Source organism: Parasteatoda tepidariorum, chromosome X1 (genome assembly GCF_043381705.1).
Source record: "Parasteatoda tepidariorum isolate YZ-2023 chromosome X1, CAS_Ptep_4.0, whole genome shotgun sequence".
In the NCBI taxonomy this organism is placed as follows: Eukaryota; Metazoa; Arthropoda; class Arachnida; order Araneae; family Theridiidae; genus Parasteatoda; species Parasteatoda tepidariorum.
Window position 1 is genome coordinate 1,178,375 of NC_092214.1, and position 14,846 is coordinate 1,193,220.

General features: G+C 29.6%; 1 protein-coding gene and 1 long non-coding RNA gene across 13 annotated transcripts in view; both read left to right on the forward strand.

Moving 5' to 3' along the window:
* The window catches only part of LOC107444578 (amphiphysin), a 69,685-nt gene that overhangs the window by 45,814 nt on the left and 9,025 nt on the right, over positions 1 to 14,846 (forward strand). For all 12 annotated transcript variants that reach the window (XM_016058745.3, XM_043041160.2, XM_043041164.2 and 9 more), the window contains 2 exons: positions 1,323 to 1,372; positions 8,431 to 8,543. In XM_016058745.3, coding sequence (XP_015914231.1) covers positions 1,323 to 1,372; positions 8,431 to 8,543 — 163 coding nt within the window. The remainder of the gene's footprint in view (positions 1 to 1,322; positions 1,373 to 8,430; positions 8,544 to 14,846) is intronic.
* Positions 8,560 to 13,770, forward strand: LOC139427047 (uncharacterized). Its single transcript, XR_011638200.1, has 2 exons — positions 8,560 to 13,011; positions 13,078 to 13,770. It is a non-coding gene; the product is annotated as an uncharacterized lncRNA (long non-coding RNA).

A 14,846-nucleotide genomic window follows, 5' to 3' on the forward strand; every position in this document is an offset into this window, starting at 1 on the left:
AAAAAAAAAAAGATTGCATTGAGTGCCAAATTTCAGGATGCTTGATTAGGGGTCCCATTCTGAATCCCGCTTTCTTTTCCCCAACCCCTTTAAAAATAACTGATTGATTCCTCCTAAACAGCTCCAGTAGAAATGACAAGTGGAGGAGGTGGGGTATGCCCCTCCTTTAAACATTTTCTTCTCTCTTTCTAAGCTGAGTCATATTGTGTTATTTCCAATGAACAAGAGGGCATTCCACCCCCAAAGATTGTGAAAGTGAAACTCGTTTCCGCTTTGCTCAATCTTTCATAATTTTTTTGGTACACGGTTAGTTATTTCGTATTCCTATTATTATTAGTTTTTCCACAAATTGTTATAATTAATTTTTAAATATTTTTTTAAATAAATTTTTGGCTTAAAATTTTTCATTTTTTTTCTTATTATATTGTTTTAAAGATTTCTGTAATCAGTCACAGCGTTTATTCTTGTGCTAAATATTTTTTATAATAGAAGAATAATTTACTTTCCTAAAATTTGAGATTCTCAAACCTTTTTCTCTCAAACTCCGACCGTGCCAACGCAAGGTTTTTATCTGCGCCGCTGAGCATATAAATATTATTTGCTCTTCTGTTTTTTGGCACGGTGCCAACTGGTAAGAACAACTTTATTTTATTGCTGAAAAAGGAAACTTTATTCACGTGAACTCTTTGTTAACACATTTTAGGCCGTTCTCTCTCCCCTAATAAGTGGGAAATTATGTTATTTGCTGTATTTAAAAATATTTTGTTGTACATTTTTTTTCAGATCATTTATAGGGATTATTTATTAAGCACCCTTATTCCAAATTAACCCGTATCAGCAATGATATCTAAACAGTAAGTGAGCGGACCTTTTAACTGATTTTATTCTTTTTTTATAATTTAGAAATTAAAACTTTACTTTGTGAAATGTATATTATTATTTTTTTATTAAACTGATATTCTAAATGGTAATTTAAAGGTCTCTTCTATAAGGATGCTGATATGTGTGGTGTTACGACTCTGCGAGACTTACTATAACTTTTTTTTAAAAAATTTCATTTTTATCGATGTGCGCCGCTTTCACCAGAAAATACGGTGCTATAGCTTTTAACTACATGACAAAACATACTATGTTGTGTGGTTTTGTAAACAAAATTTAGATCAATAACTGTTTAAAGATTTAATAAATTGAATACAGTTTTTTAAGTAATTATTTTAAAATTTATAGTTTTTAGTTTGATGTATCATCACTTTGCTACATTTAACCATTTTAATATGTTCTACTATCATCTGGAATGCAGTTTATGGTTTACTTTTTTTCAGGCTAGAAGCAAAAGAAAGTCATTCATCTGAAAAAAATTATAAAGAAGAAGGTGGGTGCCATTTTACACTTTTTTGCGTTAAAAAATTTATATTGTGACGGATATAAAATTGTCGCCAAACCAGCATTAAAAAATAATGTAACTCTAAAGCAAAACAACTATATGATCAGAACATCTTTTCTAGAGTTGTGTAGTGCATGGAAATGAAAGTAATAGAGATGTTTTCTTAGGAAAAGGTGTCGTTTATGAAAGAGCAAAATGCTCAGCATTTTTTTAAATCTTTGAAAAACAATCTAATATCGATAATGATTTAATTGTCCATAATATTCAATTTCTTTCTAATTAACCTTTTTTTTTTAAAACTTTTCTTACCTTGCAATTCGAAAGAGCTTTCCTAAATTAAATAGTGATGCTTAAGGAAAAAAAGTTAGGTTAGTTTTTACTAGCACTTGTAGTATAGATCCATGGTTTTCTATTCAACATTCTTTCTTATTAATAATTCTAGGGTTCCCATGGTCCTCATAAGTCCTTCAACACAGCTCAATTTTCATCTTGGAAAATAAGGGCCCTGAAACGTACTTAATTTTGGTTCAAGGTTTTAAAAGTCATTTTAGCATCATTACGGTTGATAGGAAAAATTTTTCAGTTCAATTTTTTAACCCTTTCAGTCCCAAATATTTATTTTTCAATAAAAAAATCTGAAATTTGTAAAACAGACTCATTTTGCAATCAAAAGAACAAAACAAACAGAATTTTTTTTTTTTTTAAATTTCTTTTATAAAATTTTGAATGATTCCAAATGGCATCATTGGGAATAAAGTAGTGAAGGACGAAAATCACTAGAAAAGTTTTTGAATATATATTATGCATTATTTAAAGATTTATAACTATATAAATGGGGTATTTTTTAATAACTAAATAAATTATAACTATTCTGCAAGAAATATTTGGCACTATTATATTTATTACACATTGTAAAAAATTGAACCAATTTTCATCATTATTGATATGGTTAGATGAGAACCTTATTATTTCTCAGTATTACTTATTTATTTTACATGAAATGTTTTAGAACAGTTCTTAGTATTGTTAAGACAGGTATGCATTGGGGTGCATCCAGAGCCGGATTATACCTTTCGTAGNATGTAATGATTCCAATTGGAATCACTGGGACTGAAAGGGTTAAAACAAAAAGTCATTCTTTTATTATCTAGAATTTGACCATAAATCGAGGATAGAGTAGTTTAGGGGTGAGGGGGCTTCAGGCAAGGGGAGGAAAGAATATCCTTTCATTATTATATTGGTTCTTTCCTTATTGTATACTGCCTTTTGCCTAGAATGATACTCATGAAGAGAGTGGAGCATTCTAAAGGAAACAAGGGGGATACTGCACATGGAAGAAAGCTCTAGCTAGTTTTTTTGAAAGCATATTTGTTATACCCAGCGATGTGATCCTTTCGCGGATTTCCACTTTTTTTTTCTCCAGATTTTTCCCGCGGAAAAATGGAAATTAATTTTATGAGGAATTTAATTTTCCGCTGAGCAAAAGTATTGAAGTCCTCATTCCTCCCTCTGAAGTTTCTCTAAAAATAATTTCTTTGGGATAAAACTGGTTGACCTTTAATACAGGGATGAGATTTTTCCGCTTTTTAGCAGATTTCCGTTTTTTTCGCTTTTGTCTCTCAAATTTGAGTCTCTTTACTAAAAACTTCGATTTTTTAAAAGTTTTTTTTTTTTTGAAAATTCAGTCGTTAAAATAAAATATGTTTATTTACGATTTTCAAAGATAAACTGAAATTTCAAACTACGTCCTAGCTGCTAACCCTTCCGCATTTATACTTATTTTAGCTATTTTCTCCGCTTTTACGCACAGAAAGCAAGATTTTCCGTATTTTTATCCGTTCGCCGGTTAGCTTGTATTTTCGTAATTCAGACGTCACTACTTCCTGTTTTCTGGCGTGAAAGCTAGCGAGAGAAAAAAATAGATGTGGATTTGTGGTGAAACTATTTATTTGCTCATTCAATTAATCTTGTAAATTTTTATTTATTATGTCTAAACAAAAATAATACAAACAAGCCTTTTAGAAATCCCAAGTCCAGACTCTGCAAATATCTCTATTCTCACTCATGCGATTTTAATATCAATCATCGATTTTCGTATTTACCTGATTTAAAAGCTGCACATTGCAATTCTTATTTACGCTATTTAAATATCATACATAACGATTCTTATTTACGAGATTAAAAAATACAATATTGCGTTTTGTATTTATGCATTTTTAAAACGCGATTTTATTATCAATCATCGAGTTTCGTATTTACCTGATTTAAAAGTTGAATGTTGCGATTCTTATTAGGACGATTTAAATATCGAACGTTGCGATTCTTATTCAGGTGATTTAAATATCGAACATTGCGATTCTTATTTACGAGATTTAAAAATCCAATATCGCGATTTGTATTTACGTGCTTTTAAAACTCTATGTAGCGGTTCATATTAGCGGTAATATCAAACATCGATTTTCGTATTTATTTGTGCTTTAAAAATTGGACATTGGGATTCGTATTCCCGCGATTTAAACATTATGCATCATTATTCGTATTTACGTGATCTAAAAATTAAGAATTTTTTTTTAATTCGAGATAGAATTTCATATTCACATGATTTAAAAGCCTCGTATCAGGATTCAGATTCTCTCAATCATACTCATACAATTTTAAAATTAATCATCAGGATTTATAATCACATGGTTTACAAGTTTTAAAATTGCACGTTTTTTTGTCAAATATATATATAATATTCATTCTTGGATTTCCTCTTTTTTTACTTTCTGACTACTCTCATCCCTGTTGAGCAAAACAATCTTTGAATAAACGATTTTTATTATTGTGTGCAAAAATTATTCAATTTGCTTTAAAAAGTTCTCAAGATACTGAAAAAATATATTAACAACAAGGAGTATAATTTTTGGATCACTCTCTTAACTAAATTATTATGACCATATTTCTCAGATTGTAACTACCTCCTTTTTATTTTTGGGGTCAGAAATCCTATTCCATCAAATAAAAAAAGCATGTTTATTCAGAAGAAAGTGCATTTTTGTATCTGATTTCGTAACTTAAAATATCGTCTGCCCTAATTAATTAGCGCCAAACTCTCATTTATGTCTTTCATATTCAATAGATTTCTTCCATTGGCAGTGCACAATAGCTTTTCTAGGAACATAACACCTGAAGAAAGCAGTTTTATTGGCATTAAACAATAAATTATTATCAACAACAAATTTAAAAAATTAATTGATGAAATGTTCAACAGCTTCAACGTTGGCTAACTTCTTTTCTGTGCAAATTCCTAGCAGCCTTATTCCATGTCATTTTTTTAAAAATCTGTCTAACCATCGGAAAGAATATTTGCAAGGCGTTTCCATTTTCATGTTTTTGTGGTAGAGACTTGCTTGAGCCATGATAATCGCACTAGTCAAAACCACTTTCAACTTCTTTTTTGCCATATTATCAACTTCTTCGTTGTTGGCTTAGTGTAAAATTTTTCTTTTATCAATTGCTTCAAGTAATATATTGTTTAATTAATGTAATATTATCAATAAATGCAAAAAATATATGCTTAAAACTAAGAGCTGAATTTAAAACTATCAGTTTATGATTGAAACATATGCTTCTAGACTGGAATTAGATGAGAATGAAGCGCTTTTTCTTATTGTCAAGGGTAGTATGTATAGAGATATTGTCCCAGCTTCCATAGCCTTCAGGTTAACAAAAAAACAGTTTTTCTTGTCACATGGAAGAAAAATGGAGCAGAAATAATAGAATTTATCTCCCCATGCGCAACCTTATCTATACAGCTTCTGTGAGAATTTCTGCATTCCCTTATCAGTAAACCTTCTTTCACTGCTTCGTTGTTTGTAAAAGAAGAGTTATATTAATTAGAAATTATTTTTCTTTTTAAGATTTTCGAGGTCATTCTCTTGTAATATTTTAATGTAAATATTAACAATTAATAGCAAGTAATGCATGATATAAACAATTAATAAACAGTGATTTAATGAATAAAAGGCCTTGAAAGATGCAAAAAACGTGTCCCAAGTTTTTGATGTGTTTTTTACTTTAAAAAACCTAACCCTAGTTTATATATATAAAAAAGAAAGTGGTAGGTATTCTTTCTAATTTTTGTAAACTTACATATTACTAAAGTATGATTGATGTGAGATGGTATGATTTATTGTAAGGGATGATTTTGTTTAAAATTCTGATTTGTGGGAAAAGAATTATTACACCTCCTTTTTTTTATTTGGTTGAAATGATTCGAATCAATTAAATCCCAAATTTGCACAGATTCCTTTGCATATTCAGTGGTGTCTTGATAGGATTTTTTTGGGAGTTATTAATTCGCATATCTATTATTCACAATTGATAGGAATTCTGATCACTCCACCTCCATTCCTCATTTTCTTTTCTAAAGCTGTTCAAGTTCAGCTAAGTGAGTCTTCAGGAAAGGTGCTCATGCTCATGCTGGTCCTAAAGCCAACAAATAGTTTAATTTTAGAGTTATAAACTTTAACTTTAGTCCTTTACAGATAAGAAAGTTAATTAGAAATCTGCAGCAAATAAGGAGTAAAGGAGTCAAAAGGAGATTATAACAACAATGTCTCAGGAGTAATATAAAAAGGCATTTTTTCTTTTTCAGATCAGAGAGTCTCGGCTGTAGCTCTGAATCTCTACTAGTTACGAACGAGGTTTCCTGACCTCTATGATATCTTATGCAATTCAGGAATTGTGAATGTTAGAATTTATAATAATGAGTTTAATCTTTAAGTCCATTTAAAGGGTTCAATTATAAAATTTAATTAATGAGAAAAACTTGATTTATCAAGGAAGAATGCAGTGGATAGGGCATGTTGAAATAATGAAAGATCTGAGAAAAGATTTACAACCAGGGTTCGTGATTCTTTTGATTTTTTAAAAAAAAATTTAAAAAGTCAGATTTTTTTTGATTTAAATCAGATATTTTTTTTTAAATTCAAATACACTGTAAGAACTTTCATTTATGATTAAAAAAAAACTTTGTAAATGTTTAATCAAAATTAAATTAATATTAAAACTATATTATAACAATATTTTAGAAGCTCTAACTTACTAAAATAATTTTTCATTATAATACAAAGCTTTGAATGCATAGCAACCATTCTGAGATAAATGCATAATTGAAATTTAAAGACTAGATGAAATAGAAAATTTAAAGAATACTTTAGTGGTCTGTCTAGGTTTTTCTTTGAGGTATACCTATTTTGCGAAAATTTAGACATAATTTGTGAAAATTAAAAATCATAAATCAACACAAATATGGTAAAAATATGGATTTATCGTTTCTTACGAGACACAAAAAAAAAATTTTAAGAAAAAAGTATTTTGTCAAATTGTTCTACCAAAACAAAGTTTCAATTAGTAAACCATAATTTTAATTTAAAATTGTGATTTCTTCTTTTTTTCTTGATTTTTGAAATGACAAAATAAATGTAACAGATTGTGTTTATAAGATAGACATTCATCAAAAAATAAATAAATATTTAATCTATATATTTTTATATTAAAATAATTATTTTTAATTCTATATCAAAATAGAAAAGTTAAACTAAAAAAAAATTTTTTTAAATTCTATGTACTCATTGGAATTTTTTTTCACAAAATTTCTTTATAGAAAATCAGATAATGTCAAAGGTACTGTAAATATATTATGAATGACACTATATCAGGAGAAAAGTATCTGAATTCATCAGCCTTTTTTTTTTTCTTTTTCTACTTTTGGCATATTAGGGTAATTTCTTTTTGATATAACCTCAAGCTTCAGAAATATTCATTTTCCACCAATAAAATATAATGTAGATTTTAATTCCACGCTTTTTCATTCAAAAGGTAGAATTTTAATTAACATTATTTGCATTATTTTTTGAAAAATATCATGCTTATTAATTACTTTCTACAGCTATGCAAGTCTATATTAAGACAGCAATGAATGTTTACTTTAATCTGTACTTTCAATCTCAAGAATCAAAACATTTTTTAAAATGTGATTTCAAATGTGTTGGGATTTAACAAACACCAAGAAACGAAAGTAATTTCGTTAACTAAAATTAATTAATGCAGCAATTTATTTAAAGTAAATTTTAAAACTAAGAAAACAAAATAATAGAAGTATCAATAATTTAAAACACTGATTTTTAACTTTTAAAATCAATATATATATTTAAAAAGAAATTATTGATTTAAATCAATGATTTTTTTNAATCAATGATTTTTTTCAAAAAAATCATTTGATTTAAATCGTGATTTAAATCAACAAACTCTGCTTACAACATAATTTTTTATCATGTTGCGATCTTCTAATCGGAAGCAAAAATCTTTACTCACTTTATCAAAAGTAAATCTTTACTTTTTATCACTTTTCACTCACTTTTTAAGAAACTTTTTACATTTTTTTCTACAATTTGAATATTTTTCTTCCTGGTAGGCAAGAAGCAACTGGTAAAAAATACTTATAAAAAAAGATTAGGGTTCAAATGTAACTGCAATAATATAAAAATTGTTTTTTCTAATTCACAAAAAATAAGCTTTTTGTTCTTTATCTTTTCCATAAAAAAAAAGACCCCCTTAACAAAAAGTTAAGCATATATTAATGTTAAGTCAGATGCAATTTTCTTCAAGCTTCTTTTCTTGACTTTGAAGATGAGGATTAAAATATGGAGTATGAGAGGGAGGAAGCACAACTTTACTCCACTTTTTGCTTGCCACATTTACCTTATGCTGATATTTGAGCTTCAGAATTTATGCGGATATTTGAGCTTCAGAATTTTTAACACTGTTCTAAAATTTCTAAAAAGTCTAGCTATTGTGCAAGACTTTCCTTTTCTATCAATCAAATTTTGAATTTGTTTGTTATAACAGCATGTTAATTTTATTGCCTTTATTAATTTTACTTTAATTTGAACAAGTTTGAACAGAATCAATCTTGTGAAATAATAATAAGCTGTGTGTACAACTTTTTAAGGAAAATTATCCTTTTTTTTTGTATAAAGTTTTTTTCTTTCTTTTGTCAGATGCATCTTCTTCATCAGGTAGCTTTGTTTTTTCCACTCCTCCTACAACTGCTGATCGAAACCTAAATTTAGAAATGCTCTCCGAAATGTCAACTGTTGAAGAATTAACTGAAGTGAGTAATATAATTTCATTATTTTTATTAACTTAGCTTTCATTATTTTTAATTTAACTACCGTAAGTTGAGATAAACATACATGTAAGCTTAATGTTTTGAAGATACAAGTGAGATTTAAATTTGAGAATTTAGAGTTAAAAGTAATTGAGATTGAATTTCAAATTTTAAAGTTCGGTTTTTACTTCTGGTTAAACTTGAATATGTATTAGTATATTATTGTGAGTACGTAAATTTAACTAATGATATTAATGCTATTATTGAAGTTTTGAAATAAACACCATTGTGTCAATCTTATTTGATGCTGCTCTGAAATTTTGTATTAAGTTTTTTGGAAATGAGAATCTAAATATTTCTAATTATTAAAATTTAACAGTGCAGGAATAGTTATTTCTCTTGAAGATTAGAAATTAGTGTGAAATAATGTTTTTGGTGAAAATAAGATTGGGTTATTTTCAATTGATGAAATGAAAAATAGATAAATTGTGACAGATATTGAATAAAGTTAATTTTCAATGAGTAATGAATTAATAACATAAATTTCAATTCATATGAGAAATGGACAGCCACGAGTTATTTAAATACAAATGGGTTATAGATTATTATTTATTGAAGATGTATCAAATTATTCTGAGAGAGATGTGCCAGTGTTTATGAGAAAAGCTGTAGCTGTGAATATTAAAAATTAGTGAATATTGAAAATTAGAAAGAATTTAAGTATTATTCTTTGTGAAAATGATGTTTAGTATTGGGGATTCCATAAATTTGTTTAATGAAATTGCTTTAATGTTTCCCAACCTGCAGCACCGTCAGTGGCCACTGAGATCAAACTTCAGTATTCAGACTTGGCTATCTTTTCGGTTTGCATCTGTAATGTGAGGCAAGCTCCGTTTTGACTGAGGGATAATCGTTTGATCCTAGAAAAGTTATTCTTATAAGTGTGCAATTCAAAGTTAGCTGGGCAAAATAATGCTGTATTAGCATGAAGATTTTAAAAGCCATGAGAAAATCTGTATGAATAACTATAAAAAAAACTATTGACGTACCTCTTTGTTTTGTAGTGAAATTTTCGCTATTCCACTTGTCAAAAAGTGATTACTTAAAAGCGCCATTTTAATTTGCGGTGCGTTATATTGTATCAGAAGTTCGAGATTTTAAAAATGTCAAAATCTGTAACAATGGCTGTCATAATAGTGATTAACGAACCATGTTGATTTCAGGTGGAATCATTACTACTAATGGAATGGGTCAAAATATGATTACTCAAATGCGAAATTTGTAATTCGCGGTATGTATAATATATTAAGACTGTGGGGTTTTAAAAATTGTCAAAATCTGTAGCAATAGTTGCTAAAGTAGAGATTGACAAACCATGTGGGTTTATGTTGGAAATAACACTAATAGAAGTGGTCAAAAAGTGATTATTCAAATGCACTACTTCCAATTCGTGATACATTATAATGTCCCATTTTAACATTGAAATTTTAAAACTCATGTATAAATCTGTTTCCATTACTGCCAAAAACGACATTGTCAAAATTTGTTAAAGTTAAGAATTTATCAGCAAATTTATAAAAACTGACTTAGCTTGAAACCATGCAATATGTTTACGTACGTGCCAACTTGTACGGTTTCACTGTACAGTGATTTTACACAATTGTACGACCGTACAGTTGCGTATTTATTTACAGTTCTTAAATTTTTTTTCAAGAAAAAAAAAAGATCAAATTAACTGCATGCTTATGTAAATCAAGATTTCAAAGGTTTACAAGATTTTAAATACCAGTTATGAAACTCTTTGCTAGAAAAAAAAAGAGTTCTTGACAAGTTTTAATCAGGTTGGTTTCGGGAGCCAGTCACGTGAAGCGAAAACAATCGTTATCCAATAAGAGTGAGTATGCGCCTCAGCGAAATGAGCCGGTGGGAACTCTGATGTAGGAGATCACATGGCCAGCAATATCGAAGGAAAAGCAATGCTTACTTGTTTTACCCCCAAAGTTACGAAGTTTCTAGATTAAGAGATTTCTAGATTTTGGCAAAGGTAATGTTATTTGTGTTTGCGATTTGATGCACATGGATTGTGGCGTGATTTTATTTAAAAAAAATTTTAATGACACCTAAAGTTTATAATCAGATATTTTTTGAATCTTATTCTAAAAGTTTTCCCTGCGTAATTAAGTCCAACAAATCGCAGCACTATGCCTTTTGTAATGTTTGTAGACTATATTTTAAAATAGCACATGGCGGTAAAAACGATATAAATGATCATATACAAACAAAGAGACATAAGGATTTAGCGGAATGTGTTTATAAAAATGAAAACATTAGCAAGTATTTTGTGTCTGGAAGTGATGATGTAATATGGGGCAAAATGTATTTTACGTTGTTCATTGTTGAGCACAATCTACCTATTAGTGTCGCAGATCATGCGGGCCCATTATTTAGGAAAATGTTCTCTAAAAGCAATGCTGCAAAATAATATGGTGCAGGACGAACAAAAACTACTGCTATAGTGTCAAAAAAAGCAGATGTTAAAAGTGCTTCAATTGTTGAATCTCTTCAGAAACAAATTGCTGTTGCTGCTGATGGCAACAATGGTACAGATGCACGGCTTTATCCTATAGTTGTGTCTCACTTCGACACAAAAGCCGACAAAGTCAAGGTATCGCTATTTGCCGTGTCGGATTTAGATTCAAGCTCTACAGTTATACTGGTAATTCGGTGTTAAATGCTTTAAAATCGAAAAATATTCTTTTGGAAAATTGTTTGGCACTTAGCTGCGATAATGCTCCGGTGATGGTTGGCGCAAAGAATGGTGTTGCTGCTGTAATTAAGACACCAAATCCAGAAATTTTTGTCTTCGGCTGTCCTTGCCATTTAGTACACATTGTTGCTGAAAGAGGGCTACTGTTATACCTGTATCAGTTAGTGATGTTTTAGTTGATGTTTGGATATTTTTTTTATTTAGAAAAGGTTGCAAAAAAAACTTGAACTTAAAGCTGTGCAAGTTTTATTTGATATTGATACACTCAAAATCTTGAAACATAGTTGCACAAGTTGGCTCTCTTTGGGTAGATGCTTAAAGAGACTCCTAGAACAATGGGATCCTCTATGTAGTTTTCATAAGTATCAAATAAATTGAAAGAGAAACTGCTACAATAGTCCTTATGACTATTGCATACCTTTTAAAAAATCAGCAAAGTCAAGAGAATGAACATATTTCTAAGAAGAAAAGACCTTTAGAAATAGAAAAATCTGTGAATAAATTGAAGGTAGGTAATTGCTCAAATATTTCTTAAAAAATTTCTGAAAAGAAAATCAGAAATGGAATAGCCTGCAACGAAATTAAAAGCAGGTAATTGCTATAAAAGTTCTTCGACAAAATCTTCTAAAAAAGAGTCAACTTTGACTAGGGAAGAACAAATGCTTCTACAGTCGAACCCTGCTATAGTGAACCGTCTGCGGACTCAGTAATGTGTCCACTATAACCGATGGTTCACTATATCCAAATTTTTTGAAGAATATTTTTTGCATAAGACAGTTGAATGATTGAAAATTGACTTTGCAATTTTGCACAAGTTATTTAAAAAATTGTTAACTAATTAACAGATAATAAAGCAGAAATTGATGGAAAAAATAATTACGTCGCTAAATATTAGTTTTATTTTCCCTTTTTATGAAAAAAATTTGTGATTTTCGATTGAACACAATTTGATTTTAAATTCAGTTCATCTATTTTCTTATCTACAATGTGCAAAGAATGCAAAATTTTTACATTTTGAACAAGATTTCGAGCCATCTTGACAAAGCATCTTCTACGTTTTCTCTTTCAGCTCCACGCAGTTTTTTCGATGAAACCATGTTTTTGTTGTATGCCGCAAGAATTGCACTTCGATTTTTCCAAATGTTTGAAACTGTAGATTTTGACAAGCAAAATTCCTTACACAGTGTCGATTGATTGGTTCCATCATCAATACACTTTACAATTTTAACTTTGTCCTCTATCGAAAACGCTTTTCTCTTTAGAGAATTGCCATTTTCACTGCTTTTGAAATAAAAATCTTGTCTCAAATAGATAATGTAAGATGAAGAGAGCAGCTGTAGAATGAGTTAAATTGTTCTCCTTCTTGATTGTCAAGGGGTGATTTGTAAAGAATATGGTTTGAACAGATAAGAAAATTCCAAAAATTCAGCAGGTGGCCAAGTTAACTAGTTGTAGAGCAAGCTTGGGGAAAAGAGATAAAGCGAGGCTTGTCAGGGAGGGGGGAGTATAAGATAAATGATCTGTTTGACATTTATTACAGTATAGTTAAAAGTGATAAGCATAAAGGAGAGTAATATGACACATTTTATAGGAATGCATTCATTTTCAGTCCCAACACCTACAAGTTTAAAGATGGAGGACTGAAAACGATATTTAAAGAAATGAAATTTGAGTCCACTATAACCGAGTTTCCAAGTTCTAAGCGTTAAAAATAACATTATTTAAATAGGAATACGGACGGGACCGCTAAAAAAGTTCACTACATCCGAGTGTTCACTATATCCCAGGTTCACTATAGCGGGGTTCGACTGTATTTATTTTATCCATTTTTTTCTGATAATTGTAAAGCTTATTGTTTATTTTTAAATTACATTATCCCAGTTTTTGAAAGAACCTTAATTTTCCTACAATCTAATGAGCCAAAAATTCATATTTCGAATTCTTTATTATTAGATTTATTAAAAGATTTGTTTCAAAATTTATAAGAGCAGACATTAAAGATTCTTCCCATGTGGACATTAACTTTGTCAGAGAAGAATCATAAATTGAATGATGATATTGTAATTGGTAGTGCTGCTTCTAAATTAATATCAGCCTTAAAAATGGAAGCTAAGCAACTCTTCTATAGTAATATAAGAAATTATTATATTGCTGTCTGCAACTATATACAGCAGAAATTTCCCTTGAATAGTGAGTTTTTATTATCTGCTGAGGTTGCAGATGTTGAGAAATTATTTCCATCAATGTGTGTTAGTGAAAATGTTGAAGAAACTGAAGATATGAAAAGAGATAAACTTTTGGAGGAATTTAGTGATTTGCAGATTACTCATTTAATTTATATTCTGTGTCTAAACAGGAAACAAGAATGGACAAAAAATAGGATGCTATTTCTAAAATAACATCCAATGATGGATGTTTCAAAAAGTATAGTAGAAAGTGGTATTCAGCATAGTTAAAAGAAAATGGAACACAGTTTAGAAATTCTTTGTCTGATAAATCTCTAGAGGACATTCTAATTGCCAAAACCACGCAAACATCCAGTTTGCGTGGTTTTGGCAATTACGCAGAACTTCTTTGCTAGCAGTGTATGTACAGTGTGCCCAAAAAAAAAAAGATCCAGCCTGAATAACTTTTAATCTAATAATCGGATTTTCACGTTCTAGGACTCAATGGTTAGAGGGGTGACTTCAAATATGCTAATTAATAAATGCAAACGATATTTTTAAGTTACAAAATCAGACACAAACGGATACTTTCTCCGAGTAAACATACCCTTTTTTCCTTGGCGGATTCAGATTTCTGACCCTCAAAACATTGGAGTTGCCGCAATCTGGGAAATATGGTCCTAATAATTAGGCCAGAAGAGCATTCCAATGCTTGGACCCCTTAATGCGTATTTCGCTATATCTGGAACTTTTTCAACGAATTGAAAAAATTCCACACCCAATTATGAAATTTGTTTCACAAAAGATAATTCCATGTAGAATATAACTTTTAGTAAGTATTGATTATTTATATTATTTTATTTGTAAGTGATAAAAAAAAGATTTTGAATTGTAAGCTTTGAAATTTTTTGCATCGCTTTAAAAAATGAGTTTCATTAACATTTGCTCTTAATCGGTCAAATAGTTCCTGAGGAATCTAATTTTAAATATCTGACTTTTTTGAAATTCTATTGCATCTGTAATTTGCTCAGGAAACGTAAAGAAAACTACCTTTTTTTTACACAAATAATAACTGGTGATGAGAGGTGGGTTGTTTACAACAATGTGATGCACAAGCAGTTTTTTTGGTCATGAGGTGAAGATTCGTCAACAACAACATCAAAACCAGAAGTTCTGCGGAAGAAGGTTGTGCTCTCAGTGTGTTGGGTTTTGAAAAGTGTGCTGTTTTTGAGCTCCAACCAACAGAACAATCAATCCAGGTGTGTACTGTAGGCAATTAGACAGTTAAAACAAATCTGTCATCCAGAAATGGCCCAAGCTAATCAATCTTAAAGGAGTAGTGTTCCATCAATAAAGTGTGAAACTACACTCATC